Here is a 16,451-nt window from a genome sequence, read left to right on the forward strand (position 1 = left end):
ATACTCCTATATATTTGAGGCGCCCAAACAAAATGTATATATCTGTATTATAAACATATAATATACAACTTTTAGCCGCCCACTCAGTCACATAAACTAAAGATAGCTGGCAGACGTATAACATCAGTATAATTTATATTAATATGTGTATAATCATGTATAATCAATGTATAATATATGTATATAACTATTTGTGTAAATATTCCTTTTTTTTACCTGATATTTGTATATCACTTTGGAATCTGACTAATTCGACTTTGAGCTGCATAAGACACGTTAAAAGATAAAACACTCCTTGAATCGGGATATACAACCCAGTCTTAGTAGTAAGTAGATCTTTTTTTTTCTCCACCAAAGTAAGTAGAGCTTATATACTATAAAATCTTTATTCGTCATTAGGTGTTCGATTTTATTTGAACAAAAAATTTTAACGTAAGAGATTCGAATTGTATATATCTGTATACAAGCAGCTAAATAATCTTAACTTAATTTGAAGAATTCTGAACATAAGTGGCAAGATAATATCTTTAGGATAAATGGGACATCTAGAAAGTTATTGAAAGCTGGGAAGCAAGCTTTCCCAAAATTTTGAGTCGGATGATATCTCTTTTTTTCTTTTCGAGACAAATCGCCTGTAAACTAGCCATGGTTTTCTAACACTATTTTCTTTTATATGCTAAATCATCATGATTTCAGCGTTCGTAACTTAAAATTTGACATTCAAAATGTGCTTGCAGCTGCAGATGCTCATACAATTTTACTTCTAATATCTCCATGAAGTATCAAGTATCAACAAGCAAATGGCATTAAGAGAGTAAACAATGTAGAATTGACCAAAAATTGATTAAACTTCAGGAAATGCAGGATTATTGTTAATTATCTGTACTAACACCCTTATGGAAGACTATAAGGGTAATGCAGTATGCGTTAGATGAACACATGACAGGCCTAATTTTTACATCAACAAATATCCATCATACAAGAAACTTGAAAGAAAGAGTTATTAGGAAGGACTGGACAGTCCGTGTCCATCCACCAGTACCAACAAAACGGCACGAGCTACTTAGAGAATGCATCAACGAACAACAAGCAGAGATGTAACAAGCTAATGTATATGATCTACTCATTTAAGATGCATCATCAGATAACCCAAAGGACGGTAACAGCCAGCTTCTTTCCTTGGCATGCTCCACATAAAACGTGAATTTATCCTTTGCATTCGGAATGTCAAGAGCCAGATCATCAAGTCCATCCTTGATCCTCCCAAAGCCTTTAGTTATCTGGTTGATGGTGATAAGCCCCTCGTTAAAGCACTCTTGCAGCAAATCCAGCATCCTATCATTCTTCTTCTCCATTGCCATAACCAAAGCTTTCTTCACCACCTCATGGTTGAAGAATGGCATTCCAAGATCTCGTATGCACTGGCAAGCTTCGCTGAGAACACCACTACTTTCAAATTCCTCAAGGAGCTTTTGTATCTTATCCTTAGCATCCTCCACAGCCCATCCAGTCCCACCACCCCAACACCTTAGGATCCTTTCTCCAGCATGCCGAGCAGACAGAAGTGATTGAGCCGTACAGACGGTCTCCAATCCACTGCTGCAATTTGGTGGCAGCCTGTTCGATATCTCTTCCAAATTCAGTGGAGCAAGGACATCATCTATTACGGTCCTAGCAAGGAAAAGAGCGAGTTCATTGGAAGCATCTAAAATGTCAAGAGCTGTATCTTCTGCAGATTCCAGTAGCAACACAAATCCATTTACTATGTCTTCAGTTGAAAAAATCTCAATATGAAGTGCAGAAAGCAAAACAGATGCCATTTCCTTTTCCTTGTTTTTCCTGTCCATGGCAAGGGTGATTAGCTTCTTCAGAAAAATGGGGTTGAACTCAGGTTGCCCCAAATCTTCAAGACTCCGGATTAGCTCCGGAATGTCATCCGAAAAAAAATACTCATGGATTATGCTAACAATATGTTTCTTGTATTGCTTCATTTTTTCATCATCCGGACCATTTGCTTGCCCATTTTCCTCTGAGGTTTTCAGAAAAGATGCATCAAGCCACCCCTCGGAGATTGCCTGAGGAACAATTGACTGGAACAATGTTTTAGCAGAAGGAATATCCAGTGAAAGATCATCAATACTCTCGGCCAACCTAGCAAAGCCCTTCACCATTTGACTGGAACTTATAAGACCCTCTTCTGAAGCCTCCTTTAAAAGTTTTAGAATAAGTGGTTCAGCAGACCGCATCTCCATGGCTAAAACTAGAGCTCTCTTGACAACTTCATGATAGAAAAAAGAAACTTCCAACTGTCTTATGCATCTGCAGGCCTCAACAGTGTCTCCACTCTCAACATATTCTCTCAATAGTTCAGCAATCCTTTTCTTGACTTCCTCAACAGTGAACTGGGTGCTGCCACCCCAGCGCCTCTCTACAAGTTCTGCATGGTGTGGAGCTGAGAGATAGCTCTTCTCCGCAGTTTGCAACACCTGAAACCCCTTGGAGGATTCTGGGAGCATTTTTCTGACTCTGGCAATAAAAGCTGGTGGAAGAATGTCATCGACCACAGCCCGTGCAATGAATAAAGCAAGGATATTAACAGTATCTGGTATGTCCACTGACAAGTCATCAGCAGACTCCAGAAGCATGTAAAACCCCTTGCTGATCTGGGTAGGGCTGATGACATCGGCATAAAGAGCAGAAAGAAGAACTGAAGTCATTTCCTTCTCCTTGTCATGCCTATCCATTGCCAAAGAAACAAGCCTCTTAATAAAATATGGGTGATACTCAGTTGAACCTAATTCCTTGAGATCAGACGCAGCCTGTTCCACATTACCAGTGCTGAAGTATTCCTCTATAATTGATACTACTGATTTCTTATAATCATCTAATGGATCAGACACAGCAGTTCCTACAAGCTCATATGGCTCCTGTTCATTTACAGTAAAGGAGGAATATAGCATTAATATAAAAACCTCATGAAATATAACTGAGACAGTATTCTAATACACTGATCAATCTAGCAATTACAGGTAAAACGGACTAGATCACTAGAAGATGAATCAATTGGTTCAGAAAAGATGGAATTTCCTGATGGAAAACTAGAATTTTCTTTAACTAAGATATGTATTTTGTGTCCTCACTACTTTTTCTTTGAGAGAACAAAAGTTCTTCCCGTCATATGTGATTATAACTCTAAGGATTTAAATTTAAAATACTGCTCATCACCAGTAATGTTTCTTTTGATGACCATGCTTATGGCATATAGAAAAAATGTGGACTACATGTACTTCAAGGAAACAATTGGGAGCCTCGGCTTAGGGGTCAAGTAGGTTCCTCAGTGAAAAAGGTGTCTGAGTCTTAGGACTCAATTCTCTGCTGTTTTATGAATTCAGTAGAAAGGTATCTGGATTCTGGGAGCCATAACAAATCAGTAGCTATGGAGACAGATTATAAATAGACAGGAAAGAAAGAACAAGAAATTAATCATGCTGCATTGGATATACATTAGGTGCACTTAGAAAAATAACTTAGTACTGAAATATACTATCATTATGAACCTTCACTTCTGCCGTTCTCTACACAATCACGATACTTAGACTAAAGTGTATACATTAATTTCCTTTGCATTATTTCTTTCTCACCAATGATTCCCTCTCATTCTTCTAATTACCTTTTCTTTTGCATTTTAATCCAATATTGTATAGCGTACATAATGTTTGCAAGGTTTTAGAACCTGAGGGGAGGCATTATGGTCCATTGTACAATGTAATATTGCCAAAAAATGATTTCAGTACTCCAATGGAGAATAATGTAACATGCGATACAACAAATTTAAAGTTACTTTTTTCACCTAAGAAGTATAGTTGAATAAATCGCAAGACGCACCTCACCACTGTCGTAGTTTGGATCATTTCTATCAAGATGAGATTCACCTTCAGTATCGAGCAGTTTTCCCCAAGTGCCTTTACCACCAGCACCATCTGTTTCTCACCATCAAATAAAGAAAAGCATTCAGTATATGGACAGAAAAAGAAATTTTTCAAGAAAGCATACAAGCTGCATGCTTTTGCATTCGAGAACACGATAAAGTCGCAAGAGAAAGGGATGCCATTTCTCAATTTCCAGGCTTCAAACTATTGGAAAATCAATTGGTAAGGATTCAGGAGGATGAGGCAAGACAAGAAGGATGATACCAAAGCCTAGGCTAGTACCGCAGTACCTCAAAAGGTCACTCAGCTAGAGCTGCAAACCTGTTAAACCAACATGAGAGAGAGAGAGAGAGAGAGAGAGAGAGAGAGAGAGAGAGAGAGAGAGAGAACTGGACAATTAAAACCAATCACCTGCAAAACTAATGTCAGAAAAATGCTTGGACTATCACTCATGCGCCCTCGGGCAAGGATGTTACTAACGAACTTCAGCTCCTACTAGTTAGATCTTTGCACGATGAATATGACAAATCTAAAGTGCTGGTAGGGTAGGCAGTGTTGTCAAAGGCTCATTTGAGGCATGCTTACGCCCTAAAGCTCAGAGAAGCTCGGTCTAGGTGGTTCGCGTCCCTTACGCTGCGGTTCAATGTAGGCAAGGCACTAAAATGTGCGCCCAATTGACCACGAGTTCTATCTTGAATAAAATAGTACAAAATCTTAAATACTATTGTCAAAAACACATATTATATGTTAAGAAAATCAACATGAATGAAGCTATAATATTTGTCTTGCATATATATATATATATATATATATATATATATATATATATATATATATATATGGTTCTTCGTTGCGCCTTCTTAAATTGCCCAAACTTCAATTGCAGTTCGCGCATAAAGCCTCAATAGACCTGGAGCACTTTCTAATGCTTTTCGCTTTTGACAACACTGCTTGTAGGTAAACATAAACTAAATCTTGGCATTAATAGAACACAATGCTCACATATCCACGAAAACTCATGAAAGGTCCCCACCCCACAAAAAACATACACTCCATCCTCCCTACTTTATTTCAACGCCATTTGGCTTGGCAAAGATGAAAGAGCTCTATCGCCCCTCTGCCGAGTATTCCACCCATTTACAAGATATTAACTTGATATGTGCGTTATATTAGTAATAAAAGAAATTTGAAGTACTAACTGAAAACTTAACAAGATAAGGAATACATCACCTCCAGATCTAATAAAGGACTTGTCAAATGAATTGAAATCTTTGGAACTCATGAAAAATCGTATTGAACATTATTACTAGAGTGAGTAACAATGGTGGTGTTCGCAGGTGTTCAAAGTACATTTGAGACGTTTAGAAAGAATGTCACGAATTAGGAATATGTGAGTAATAGAAGTAGAGTTTGGGCCAGCTTGGGCACACTTCGATCTAAGGCAATGGGCACATGCTACCTCTCACCAGCATAGACACTGGGTAACTCTGTCGCCAAGCTTAACCAGATAAGAAAAATCACCCACTATTTTTTATCTCTGTTTGGATTTGAACCTTGCTCGCCCAAGTAATTTTTCACTTCATTTGACCTAGACCATGCTCTTGACCCAATAAGTCCTTTCCGAAATTATTGATATTGTATGGAGTAAAACATAGGTGTTACGGGGTACGCATAGTGGGAGCATGAGTTTAACTGGACTAAACAATTTTTAACACGAAATGAAAAATGCATATGTAAAAAAATCACTAAAATTTCAACACATCAAAATTTTGAACCCACAATTTCAAAATGCAAGGGCTGAGTGGTAAACTACCTTGCAAGGTTAAAGTCATCGAATTTAAATCCTAAAATTCACCTCTGACCAAGAACTCTTAGAGTATCACATAACACGGAAAATAAGTGTAGCACTATGTACAGTTCTCCGCACTGTAGCTTTTTTAAAAAAAACTATAAGCGTGATTGTTTTAAAACTATGAACAATTAAGTCCCACGAAGTACATCAATCCACAATAACGGGAGAAAAGTTCAAATTTTCCATATGCCTACCTTCAAAAGGGATTTACAATGGCATTTCTATTTCGATTATTCAATTTAAATTTTAGTCAGTTAAACAGTACAACTTTCTTTTTCTCTTAAGCTCAGTAAGAAGCACCAGGATGTAATCGGTTGACTGGGAATTAAAAGATAGTCCGTCATAATTCAGAGCCTACAATTCAATACAGAAACTTGAGAAGAACTAAAATATCGTCATGATTCAGCCAAAAAGTAATACTCACCCTTCTTAACACGGATATGTTTCCCTGAGTGCGTACGTCGTACATGTCTCACAGCAATTCCAGCTGTGGATGCCCTCCCACCTCCTGGTGCCTTCACGTGATGCTCCGACAGTAGAACGGACGAGGATTTCGTACCTGGAGACTTCAGAGTAGGAGACTTGGGTGAAGATGACAAAACCTCCACATTCGGCGGTGCAACATTCAACATCTCCCTCTGTTCTTTAGTCAGAAATCCCTCACCCGATGCCATTTCACAAAACCTGCACACATCAAACAATCAACTCTCCGCTTCAAATGTTAAGAAATAGCAGAATACATTCCATATTCTATTTATGTCCAGGTTTTTACCTCTCCACACTGCAAGTGGCTACAGTGATGAGTACGACCGATTCGATTAGTTAATCAGTTAATCGTGTAACGAACGTTAATTCCTCTGTTCTTGGCTCGGATCTCGAGCCAAGAGAGGATAGCAAATCGAGAACCAATCCAGAATCCGATCCTCAAATAGTCATACAAACACACTCCAGCGTGCTGTTGAAACGCTAGATCAATGAAATCCAAGTGAAAAACGGTTAAATGGAAAAGATGAGTATATCCTTTTGTATGTATAGGTTTGTGGATTTATAGATTGAGATTTGACAAAGAAAAGCGTGAGAAGAGTGGGGGCACTGCCTGGAAATGGATGAGAATGAAGAGTATAAATAGGGAGGCTATGATTAAATGTACACGTCAGCAACAACGTCTCTATCCACGTGGCTTTCGCGCTTTAGCTGAGACTCTATTTGTGGAGCTCCATTCAACGTTACCTGATTTAGGGTTTGATAATTTCGTTACATTTATGCCCCTTTATTGGCAGACAGTGACAAAAAAATTAAATATGCATTGAATAAATTTTTGACCTAGCTAAATAATACTATAATTTTATGACTAAATGGTGCATAAGGTGGCTCCGCTACTTCTAGCAGAGAAAAGCTAGTTATTTGATTTGAAAAGTTGTCTACTATCTAGAAATAACAATGTTATAGCTTTAAGAAAATCCAAATATTCTGCGCAAACTTTAAACAACCTAAATATACATTTTCACAAAAGAACATCTATAAATACAGTAAACTTACATTTTTTCCATACTTATGATGACTCGTAATTATTTATTTGTTAGTCAATAATGTTGACGGTATGATTTAATTTAATGCAAAAAAAGATTAGAATAATGTCAAGAGTCTAAGGCTATTAAACACAGATACTTACAAAAATCAAATTTTTTTATATTCATTTATTTAAAAGTTAATTCAAACATACAATCTCCTAAACTTGTGATCACTCCTGAATGATTGGATTTATGTAGTCAATTACGATTGTAGTCTCATAACAACGGGAAAAAAATGTTGGAATAGCGCAAAAAGTCATGAATAGTAAAAATTAAAATTCTCATCTTAAACTTAAGAACGTATAATTGGTAATATTATGGGCTCACATTTTGACGTTGGAGTTGGTCATACATTTTCTGAAAGTCTAAACAGCGGACTGCATCTACTCCTTCCTGTTTTTCCGTCTATTTCATTATGAAGATCATAAATTAGATACTTGAATGATATTTTGTGGTTAACGTAACATTTGATGGATGAGTTTAGTAAAACTTGTAAATTCAGGAGACTATGTCGGTCACTTTTGCATGTAGTCATCGTTGAACTCAAAAATGTCGTTACTGCCGAACCAAAGCTGATTAAAAGGAACTGAAACTCTATTAATGATCATAGCCAAACTTCAAGGACCAAGTTGGAACAAGTTCTTATTTTAAATAAATCAATTAGGTAAGCTTTGATGCACTATACTGCATATTCCTTCCATTGAATGAAGAGATTCGTCTTGTTAGTTTGCTTTTTGTTATTTTTTCCCCCTCCTGAAAATCCTTTAATTATTTACAAGTCTCTTGATAGATGGATGATCTCGAGACTCAATTTTGTTTCTCTCAAACGTCCAAATTTCTGTATTCTCAAATACCTTGAGAGTAAAAGAAGTCTGGACTCTGGAGAAGGCTAGTGAAACACATTCTGAATTTCTGATAATGCGGAAGACCAGGCATCGTTCTATAATGCAGTTTCTTAATTCCTAAACAAACGATTTTGCCCTCTAAATACCTTGAACAGCCATTTGAAAAATGAGATACTACCGGATAAGGCTTTTAGGGAGGAAACACATCACTTCACCTGCATATAACTGAATCTTTTCCGCTCACTCTGTTCCAAATACTGAAACAAGCATAGACTATAGGTGAGACATGAAACACTACCTTAGGATGGTGAGCACAAATAATCCAAGCGCGTGTTCTTATTTCTCCAACAATTCTGCAACTTCAAGAGGCAAACAAGAGGTGAACATCTTGCGCAGTAAAAAATTCAACAGGAGAAATTAAGAGCACCTGCACTAAAGCCGCTCATTATTTGCCCTATTGGTACTCATCCCTTCTGTAGCTTTTAGATTAAGTAGCTGCTCATGTCTATACATTCAACATGTGCTTTTAACTGTAAATACTCATACAGTGGATTTTTATTCCCAAGTATCAAGACTACTCATACAGTGGACTTCTATTTCTAAGTATCAAAACGCTAATGGCATCGTGCAGCAAGTCAGTGATGTAAAATTCCCAAAAAAGATTAAAATTCAGGGAAAGCAGATTATGTAAATGATCTGCACTAACATTCTTATGGAAGACAGTAAAGATTAAGCTAATGTAGTATGTGTTTACCACTACAGCAGAGGAATACGGGGGCCTAGTTTTTACATCAACAAATATCCATCATATAAGAAACTTTAGATGAAAGAAAAGGAACTAGAAGGGATTGGACAGTCGAGGTCAGTCCACTCCCAATAAAAGGGTGCAAGCTACTTCTAGATAAGGCAACAACGAACAACATACAGAGATGAAACAAGCTTAATGTAGATGATTCTACTCATTAAGATGCATCAGATAACCCAAAAGTCGGTAACAGCCAGCCTCTTTGCCGAGCTCCACATAAAACGTGAATTTATCCTTTGCATTCGGAATGTCAAGAGCCAGATAACCCAAAAGTCGGTAACAGCCAGCCTCTTTCTTTGCCGAGCTCCACATAAAACGTGAATTTATCCTTTGCATTCGGAATGTCAAGAGCCAGATCATCAAGTCCATCCTTGATCCTCCCAAAGCCTTTAGTTATCTGGTTGATGGTGATAAGCCCCTCGTTAAAGCACTCTTGCAGCAAATCCAGCATCCTATCATTCTTCTTCTCCATTGCCATAACCAAAGCTTTCTTCACTACCTCATGGTTGAAGAATGGCATCCCAATATCCCGAATGCATTGACAAGCTTCACTGATAACACCACCACTTTCAAATTCCTCAAGAAGTTTCTGTATCTTATCCTTTGCATCCTCCACAGCCCAGCCAGTCCCACCACCCCAACACCTCAGGATCCTTTCTCCAGCATGGCGTGCAGACAAAAGTGATTGAGCCAAACAGACAGTTTCAGCACCACTGCTGCAATTTGGTGGCAACCTGGTCGTTATCTCCTCCATATTCAGTGGAGCAAGGACATCATCTATTACAGCCCTAGCAAGGAAAAGGGCTAGTTCATTGGAAGCATCTAAAATGTCAAGTGCAGTATCTTCAGCGGATTCCAGCAGCATCACAAAGCCATTCACTATGTCTTCAGTAGAAAAAATCTCAATATGAAGTGCAGAAAGCAAAACAGATGCCATTTCCTTTTCCTTGTTTTTCCTGTCCATGGCAAGGGTGATTAGCTTCTTCAGAAAAACAGGGTTATACTCAGGTGCCCCCAAATCTTCCAGACTCCGGATTAGCTCCGGAATGTCATCCGAGAGAAAGTATTCATGGATTATATTAACAATCTGTTTTTTGTACTGCTTCACTTTTTCATCATCTGAACCATTTGCTTGCCCATCTCCACCTGAGGCTTTTAGAAAAGATGCATCAAGCCATCCATCAGAGACTGCCCGAGGAACAATTGACTGGAACAACGTTTTAGCAGAAGGAATATCAAGACAAAGATCATCAATACTCTCAGCCAACCTAGAAAAGCCCTTCACCATTTGACTGGAACTTATAAGACCCTCTTCTGCAGCCTTCTTTAGAAGTTTCAGAATAAGTGGCTCAGCAGACGGCATCTCCATGGCTAAAACCAAAGCTCTCTTGACAACTTCATGATAGAAAAAAGAAACTTCCAATTTTCTTATGCATCTGCAGGCCTCAGCAGTGTCTCCACTCTCAACATATTCCCTCAAAAGGTCAGCAATTCTTTTCTTGACTTCCTCGACAGTGAAATGGGTGCTGCCACCCCAGCGCCTCTCAACAAGTTCTGCATGGTGTGGAGCTGAGAGATAGCTCTTCTCAGCAGTTTGCAGCACCTGACGCCCCTTGTAGGAGTCTGGGAGCATTTTTCTGGCTCTGGCAATAAAAGCTGGTGGAAGAATGTCATCGACCACAGCCCGTGCGATGAATAATGCAAGGATATCAACAGTATCTGGTATGTCCACTGCCAAGTCATCAGCAGACTCCAGAAGCATGAAAAAACCCTGGCTAATCTGGGTAGGATTGATGACATCAGCATAAAGAGCAGAAAGAAGAACAGAAGCCATTTCCTTCTCCTTATCATGCCTATCCATTGCCATAGAAACAAGCTTCTTAATAACATATGGGTGATACTCGGTCGAACCTAATTCCTTGAGATCAGATGCAGCCACTTCAACGTCACCAGTGCTAAAGTATTCCTCTATAATTGATACTACAGATTTCTTGTAATCATCTAATGGATCAGAGACAGCAGTTGAAACAAGCTCATACGGTTCCTGTTCAGTAACAGTCAAGACGTGAGACAACATCAATATAATAACCTTACTGTTCTTCAGTTCCAACAAGCTCATATGGTTCCTGTTCAGATATAGTCAAGGCGTAAGACAACATTAATATAATAACCTTCAAGAGAATTACGGATGCACTTCTCACAACACCGATAACTCCAGCAGTTATAGGTAAAACAGAATATAAAATGAATCGATTGGTTCAGGAAAAAAAGGAGTTAGCAGATGGAAAATTAAAAATTTCCTTAAAGGATAAGTACTATGTGTGATCCCTTCCCTTGATCTGGCATTGTAGTATCTAAGATTAGAAGTTAAAATACAGCTCTGAACCTTTAACGTTTGTTAATAACCGCTGCTTTAAACCATTGATTTGATTAGATACAACACGAAGACAACCGTGGACTAGGACTATCATATAATTCAAAGAAAGGATTGTGAATCTTAGGATGCAGAACTTGTTTGTTATGTTACTAATCAGAGGGCAAAAATTGCAGGTCATGACGAATTATTCAGTAAGGAGGCAGATGTAAACTGGCAGGAAAAGAAAGAAAAAGAAACTAATCATGGTGAATTGAGAACTTAGAAGAATAACTTTACAATGCTTTCTGCAGAAATATACCATTGTCGTGAACCTTCACTTCGACTCTTCTCTATACAATCATTATGGTTAGATTAAACATTATTCTTTTGTTTCTTTCTCACCAATTGTGAGCACCTAATTTTTGACTATATTTGAATTTTTATCACCTTCTACTATGTAAATATTTTCAGAATTTAATATATATTTTTTAGCTTTGTTACACTTATATATATATATATAGAGAGAGAGAGAGAGAGAAAAATTATTAATAATTTAAAAGGTCAATTATTACTATTAGTATTATTTTTATCTTTATTTTTAAATAAAATGAATTAAAAACCGAAAATAAATAAAAAAAATAATTATTATTTTTTAAAAAACAAATTTCGGATGGGAATTAAAAAATAGGAAAAGTAGAAATATAAAATTGAAAAGTAAAAGTAAAAGAAAGTGGAAAATTAAAAAAATAAAAGTAAAAGAATGTGGAAATTTAAAAAATGAAAAGTAAAATAAAGTTGGAATTAAAAAATAAAAGTAAGGGTATCTGATTTTTTTTTATTTTAAAAAAAAGTAAAAGTAAGTGGGAAATAAAAAAAGAAAGGTAAAATAAGTGGGAAATAAAAAAAGAAAAGTAAAAAAGTGGGATTTTAAATATATTAAAAGTAAAAAAGTGAGAAATTAAAAAATAAAAGTAAAGGAAAGTGGGGAATTATTTTTTTAAAAAAATAAGAAAAATGGGAAGTGAAAATTATTTTTAATTAAAAATAAAAAAATAATAAATACTAAAAATCTGAAAATTTCGAAATTGTTTTTCTATAAATAGAAGAGAAATGTGATGAAAAAAAGAGGGAGAGAGAAAGGAAAAAATAGGGAGGAAGGAATTGAGAAAAAATTATTTTCTTCTAGGATAAGGAAATTTCAATTCATCACCTAAACTCCAGCCCCGTACCAACTGGAAACAAAGCTAAAAAGCACCACAAAATGAGCCGAAAACCCAGCGAAACAGTCCCCTTTTGTATAGAAAACAACAACTCCAAAGTTGAGTCGTCGAGTTCGAGCTCCATTTGTCGATTTTGGTCGAGGCTCCATTTACATCCTTGTCCATTGTCCGAGCTTCAAAACAGTCTTGTAAAGGTCCATTTATCTCATCATTGTTTTATTAAGATATTATGCTTGAATATATAATTTGATCTTATTTAGATTCATGAAGATTGAAATATTTTTTTTTTGTATTAATTGTTAGGTCTCATTAGCTTTGTTAAATTTTGCTACTTTCTTGATGATTAACATGAAGATTTATAAAAAATAATTTTTGGGCACGTAGTGAATGTTTGAACTTTGGGGATAAAATCTATGTCTGCTAGTTGAAATTGAAAAATGAGGTTTGGACTTAAAAACAAATAATGATTGGGCCCGGTGGTTGGGTTGTTCTTAATGAAACATGTACTACTGCAATTGACTAATTGATAAGGGAGTAGCTTGATGAACTAGTATCTGGGCATACTCATTAATTGGCTTTAAAGAGCAAATTGTACAACGATCCAATTTAATTTATCTGGTCCAAAATAGTTTCTGTCAGGCTCAATTTAGTAAGAGCAAAAGCTAACCCATTTTCCACAATTGATTTCCATAGCTCTTGACCTTACACAGATCTCAAACCCGTAAGGAAAAACAAATCATGAACACGTGCTAGTTGTTTTAGGCGCGATTAATAAATCATCGTGACTATGAATATGGTTCATGTGGCATGGTCACGATACGTAAACCCCAACTCAAGTGCGCGTTTCACGCGACTTGACTTCAACTTCGGATAATAATAAAAATAAACATGTTATAAATCGCGGGTGCGTTTCACGTGACGCGATTCACAATATGTACAAAAACAAATGAGTTTGCGACATCGCGACTTGTTCAAATAAGTTCCATAAATATTAAAAAGCGGTAAAAGACAAAAATGCACAATAGGTTTAAAACATGTAATAAATCAGATAATTACGCCAAGTATTAATTGTTAAGCGACCGTGCTAAAACTACGGAACTTGGGAGTGCCTCACACCTTCTCCCAGGTTAACAGAATTCCTTATCCGGTCTTCTGTGTTCGCGGACCAAAAAAAAGAGTCAAATTTACTCGATTTGGAATTCTAAAATAAACCGGTGACTTGGGACACCATAAATTATTTCAAGTGGCGACTCTGAAGTAAATAAATAATCTCATTTCGAATAATGTCACTTAAATTGGAAAAACTCCCTATCCCCTATCCCCTCGGGAAAAAGGAGGTGTGACACCAATGATTCCGTTCATCATTCTTTAAATTTCTTTTTCTCCATTCTAATCCACAATTGTGTAGTGCAGGCACTAAGTCTTTAGAACCCGAAGGGGACATTAATTGTACAATGTAACATTGCCAAAAAAATGAGTTTATGCCAAAAAATGAGTTTATTTAATTAGCTATTCAAAAACGTAATGTGCAATATAACAAATCTGAAGTTATTTTATCACATGCGGCCAGTATAGCTTTTGTAGGACTCACCTCACCACTATCATAATTGGGATCATTCCTATCAATATGAGATTCACCATCAGTTTCCAACAACTTTCCCCAGGTGCCTTTACCACCGGCTCCGTCTGTTTTTGACATCAAATGCAGGAAAGCCTTCAGTATATGTGCAGAAAAAGAAATTGGGAAAAAACCCTTATAAGCTTGCATGCTTTTAATGAGAACACTGAAATCTACATCAGAAGGAAGAAAGAAAAGAAAACGATATTAACGATATCTACTTTAACTCCAAACAAAAGAACAAAAACATGATGGAGATGCAATTAACTCTAATAAATGTAACTTCAGCGCTTAACAGAAGGGAGAAATAAACAAACCACACCCAAGATCCTAAAAGGCAAAACCAAATTAACACTGCGGTTGCACCTGACAAATGATACTCAAGATTGCATCCCGCATATATTAGCACTGGGTTAGTTTTATCAATCATTGGATGCTCCACAGTGTGCTTCAGCAATTCAACTCCTAAACAATCTAAAACAGTTGGCTGATCTACCTATTGACTTTTCTCTACCAATGACTATCGGAGATCCGCAGCTTAAATGCTGATACAGCTGTCCAGACTGATCTTAAGAAACTACCAAAATGCAAACAGATCAACCAAATACTTCTTCCTGAAAACAGTCAGTGTTCAGGGAACACCAAATGTAAGCTATAACAGCTATATCCTCTTAACCGTGTGTAAATTTGCATAGACAAAGTCACAAAAACTGTATGCAGCCCAAAAGCAGTGTATTGACATCGAAGTACCAATACACCAGGTTCACAAGGATATCGAGACACTCTAATACAACAAATAAAAACAGTACCAACAACTACTCACCAGTGAAGGATACATCTGAAAAGGAAAGACTTAACCTACTCAATCCTCAATTCTTGATATTGTCTATGTGCGCTTACCGGAACTCTTGCATCAAATTAACATGAGATAGCACTGTGGCATTACAGCATTTCTTCTTCTTCTTCTTCTTCTTTTCCTTTTTTTTTTGTCAATATTAATCCACGCATAACGTGAAATAAGTTCGCATTAGCTCAATGCCTCCCTCCGAAGAGGGATTTACAATTTCATTCATCATTCGTCATTCAATTACTTACAGTGAATTAGAATCACTTAAACAATATAACTTATTTCAGTCTTAACTCAATAGGAAGCACTAGACGTAGAATATCGTCATGATTCAGCCAAAAAGCAATACTCACCCTTCTTAACACGGATGTGTTTCCCCGAGTGTGTACGTCGTACGTGTCTCACGGCAATTCCAGCCGTGGATACCTTTCCACCGCCTGGTGGTGCCTTCACGCAATGTTCCGACAAGAGAACTGACGAAGACTTAGGAGAAGATGACAAAACGTCAGCGTTCGGAGGTGCAACATTCAACATCTCCCTCTGTTCTTCAGTCAGAAATCCCTCATTCGATGCCATTTCACAAAACCTGCACACATCAAACAATCAAGATACAGTTACATAACGACGCCGCTCTGAACGGTTAAAAATCACGTAATAACTCAGTATTTCTTTCTTTTCTTTCCGAGTTTTTACCTCTCTGCACTGCAGTGGAAACAGTGAAGAGAGCGAGCGATTCGAAACCCTAACCAGCCACTTGCAAAGCTCCGTGTAAAGAACAAAATCCTCTGTTCTTGGCTCGGATCTCGAGCCAAGAGAGGATACAGAAAACAGAGAATCCGATCCTCAAATAGTCAATAGAAACACACAACAGTGTAGTGCTGAAACCCTAGATCAATGAACTGGAAAATGATGTGTAGATTTATATGTATGAATGAACTGGAATAGGTTTGTGGATTTAGATTGAAAAAGAAAAGCGTGAGAAGAGTGGGGTACTGAGTGGAAATGGAAGAGAATGAAGAGCATAAATAGGGAGGCTACGGTTACATTTACACGTCAGCAACGATGAGCCTATCCACGTGGCGTTCGCGCTTAAGCTGAGACTCTATTCATGGAGCTCCATCCAGCGTGCCCGATTAGGGTTTTGGTTAATTTGAAGTTACATTGATACCCCTCACTTGGAAGGTGGTTTTTCTTTTATGACATTGGTAGCCGAGTCAGTTTATGTACACCTCGATTAGATACCAGATAATTTTACCTATAAAAAAAATAGAATAAAAACTTATTATTTTTTGCATCCATTAAAATTTGAATCTGAAACTTTATGATTTTCCTCCCACTTCATTCAACAGTACTAACATATGCAAAATGAAAAAGTGATAGAAAGTTCATGTTCTTAAATACGCCTTAT

General features: G+C 37.1%; 2 protein-coding genes across 3 annotated transcripts; both read right to left on the reverse strand.

The window, feature by feature from the left end:
• Positions 1-815: 815 nt before the first annotated feature.
• On the reverse strand, positions 816-7,025 carry LOC107778399 (MA3 DOMAIN-CONTAINING TRANSLATION REGULATORY FACTOR 1-like). The gene is made up of 4 exons (XM_016598651.2): positions 6,554-7,025; positions 6,206-6,465; positions 3,886-3,980; positions 816-2,927 (listed from the first exon to the last, which is right to left on the reverse strand). Exons 2-4 carry the CDS (start codon positions 6,453-6,455, stop codon positions 1,128-1,130), a joined length of 2,145 nt encoding a protein of 714 aa, XP_016454137.2. The 5' UTR covers positions 6,456-6,465; positions 6,554-7,025; the 3' UTR covers positions 816-1,127.
• Positions 7,026-8,865: 1,840 nt separating this feature from the next.
• On the reverse strand, positions 8,866-16,206 carry LOC107778398 (MA3 DOMAIN-CONTAINING TRANSLATION REGULATORY FACTOR 1-like). 2 transcript variants are annotated; one of them, XM_016598649.2, is made up of 4 exons: positions 15,737-16,206; positions 15,397-15,629; positions 14,170-14,264; positions 8,866-11,046 (listed from the first exon to the last, which is right to left on the reverse strand). In XM_016598649.2, exons 2-4 carry the CDS (start codon positions 15,617-15,619, stop codon positions 9,253-9,255), a joined length of 2,112 nt encoding a protein of 703 aa, XP_016454135.2. In that variant the 5' UTR covers positions 15,620-15,629; positions 15,737-16,206; the 3' UTR covers positions 8,866-9,252. The 2 variants fall into 2 exon arrangements, with proteins under 2 accessions (XP_016454135.2, XP_075107848.1); XM_075251747.1 differs by having other exon boundaries at positions 14,170-14,369; positions 15,737-16,203.
• Between the last annotated feature and the right edge of the window lie 245 nt (positions 16,207-16,451).

The sequence above is a fragment of the Nicotiana tabacum genome, chromosome 4, assembly GCF_000715075.1.
Source record: "Nicotiana tabacum cultivar K326 chromosome 4, ASM71507v2, whole genome shotgun sequence".
NCBI lineage: Eukaryota > Viridiplantae > Streptophyta > Magnoliopsida > Solanales > Solanaceae > Nicotiana > Nicotiana tabacum.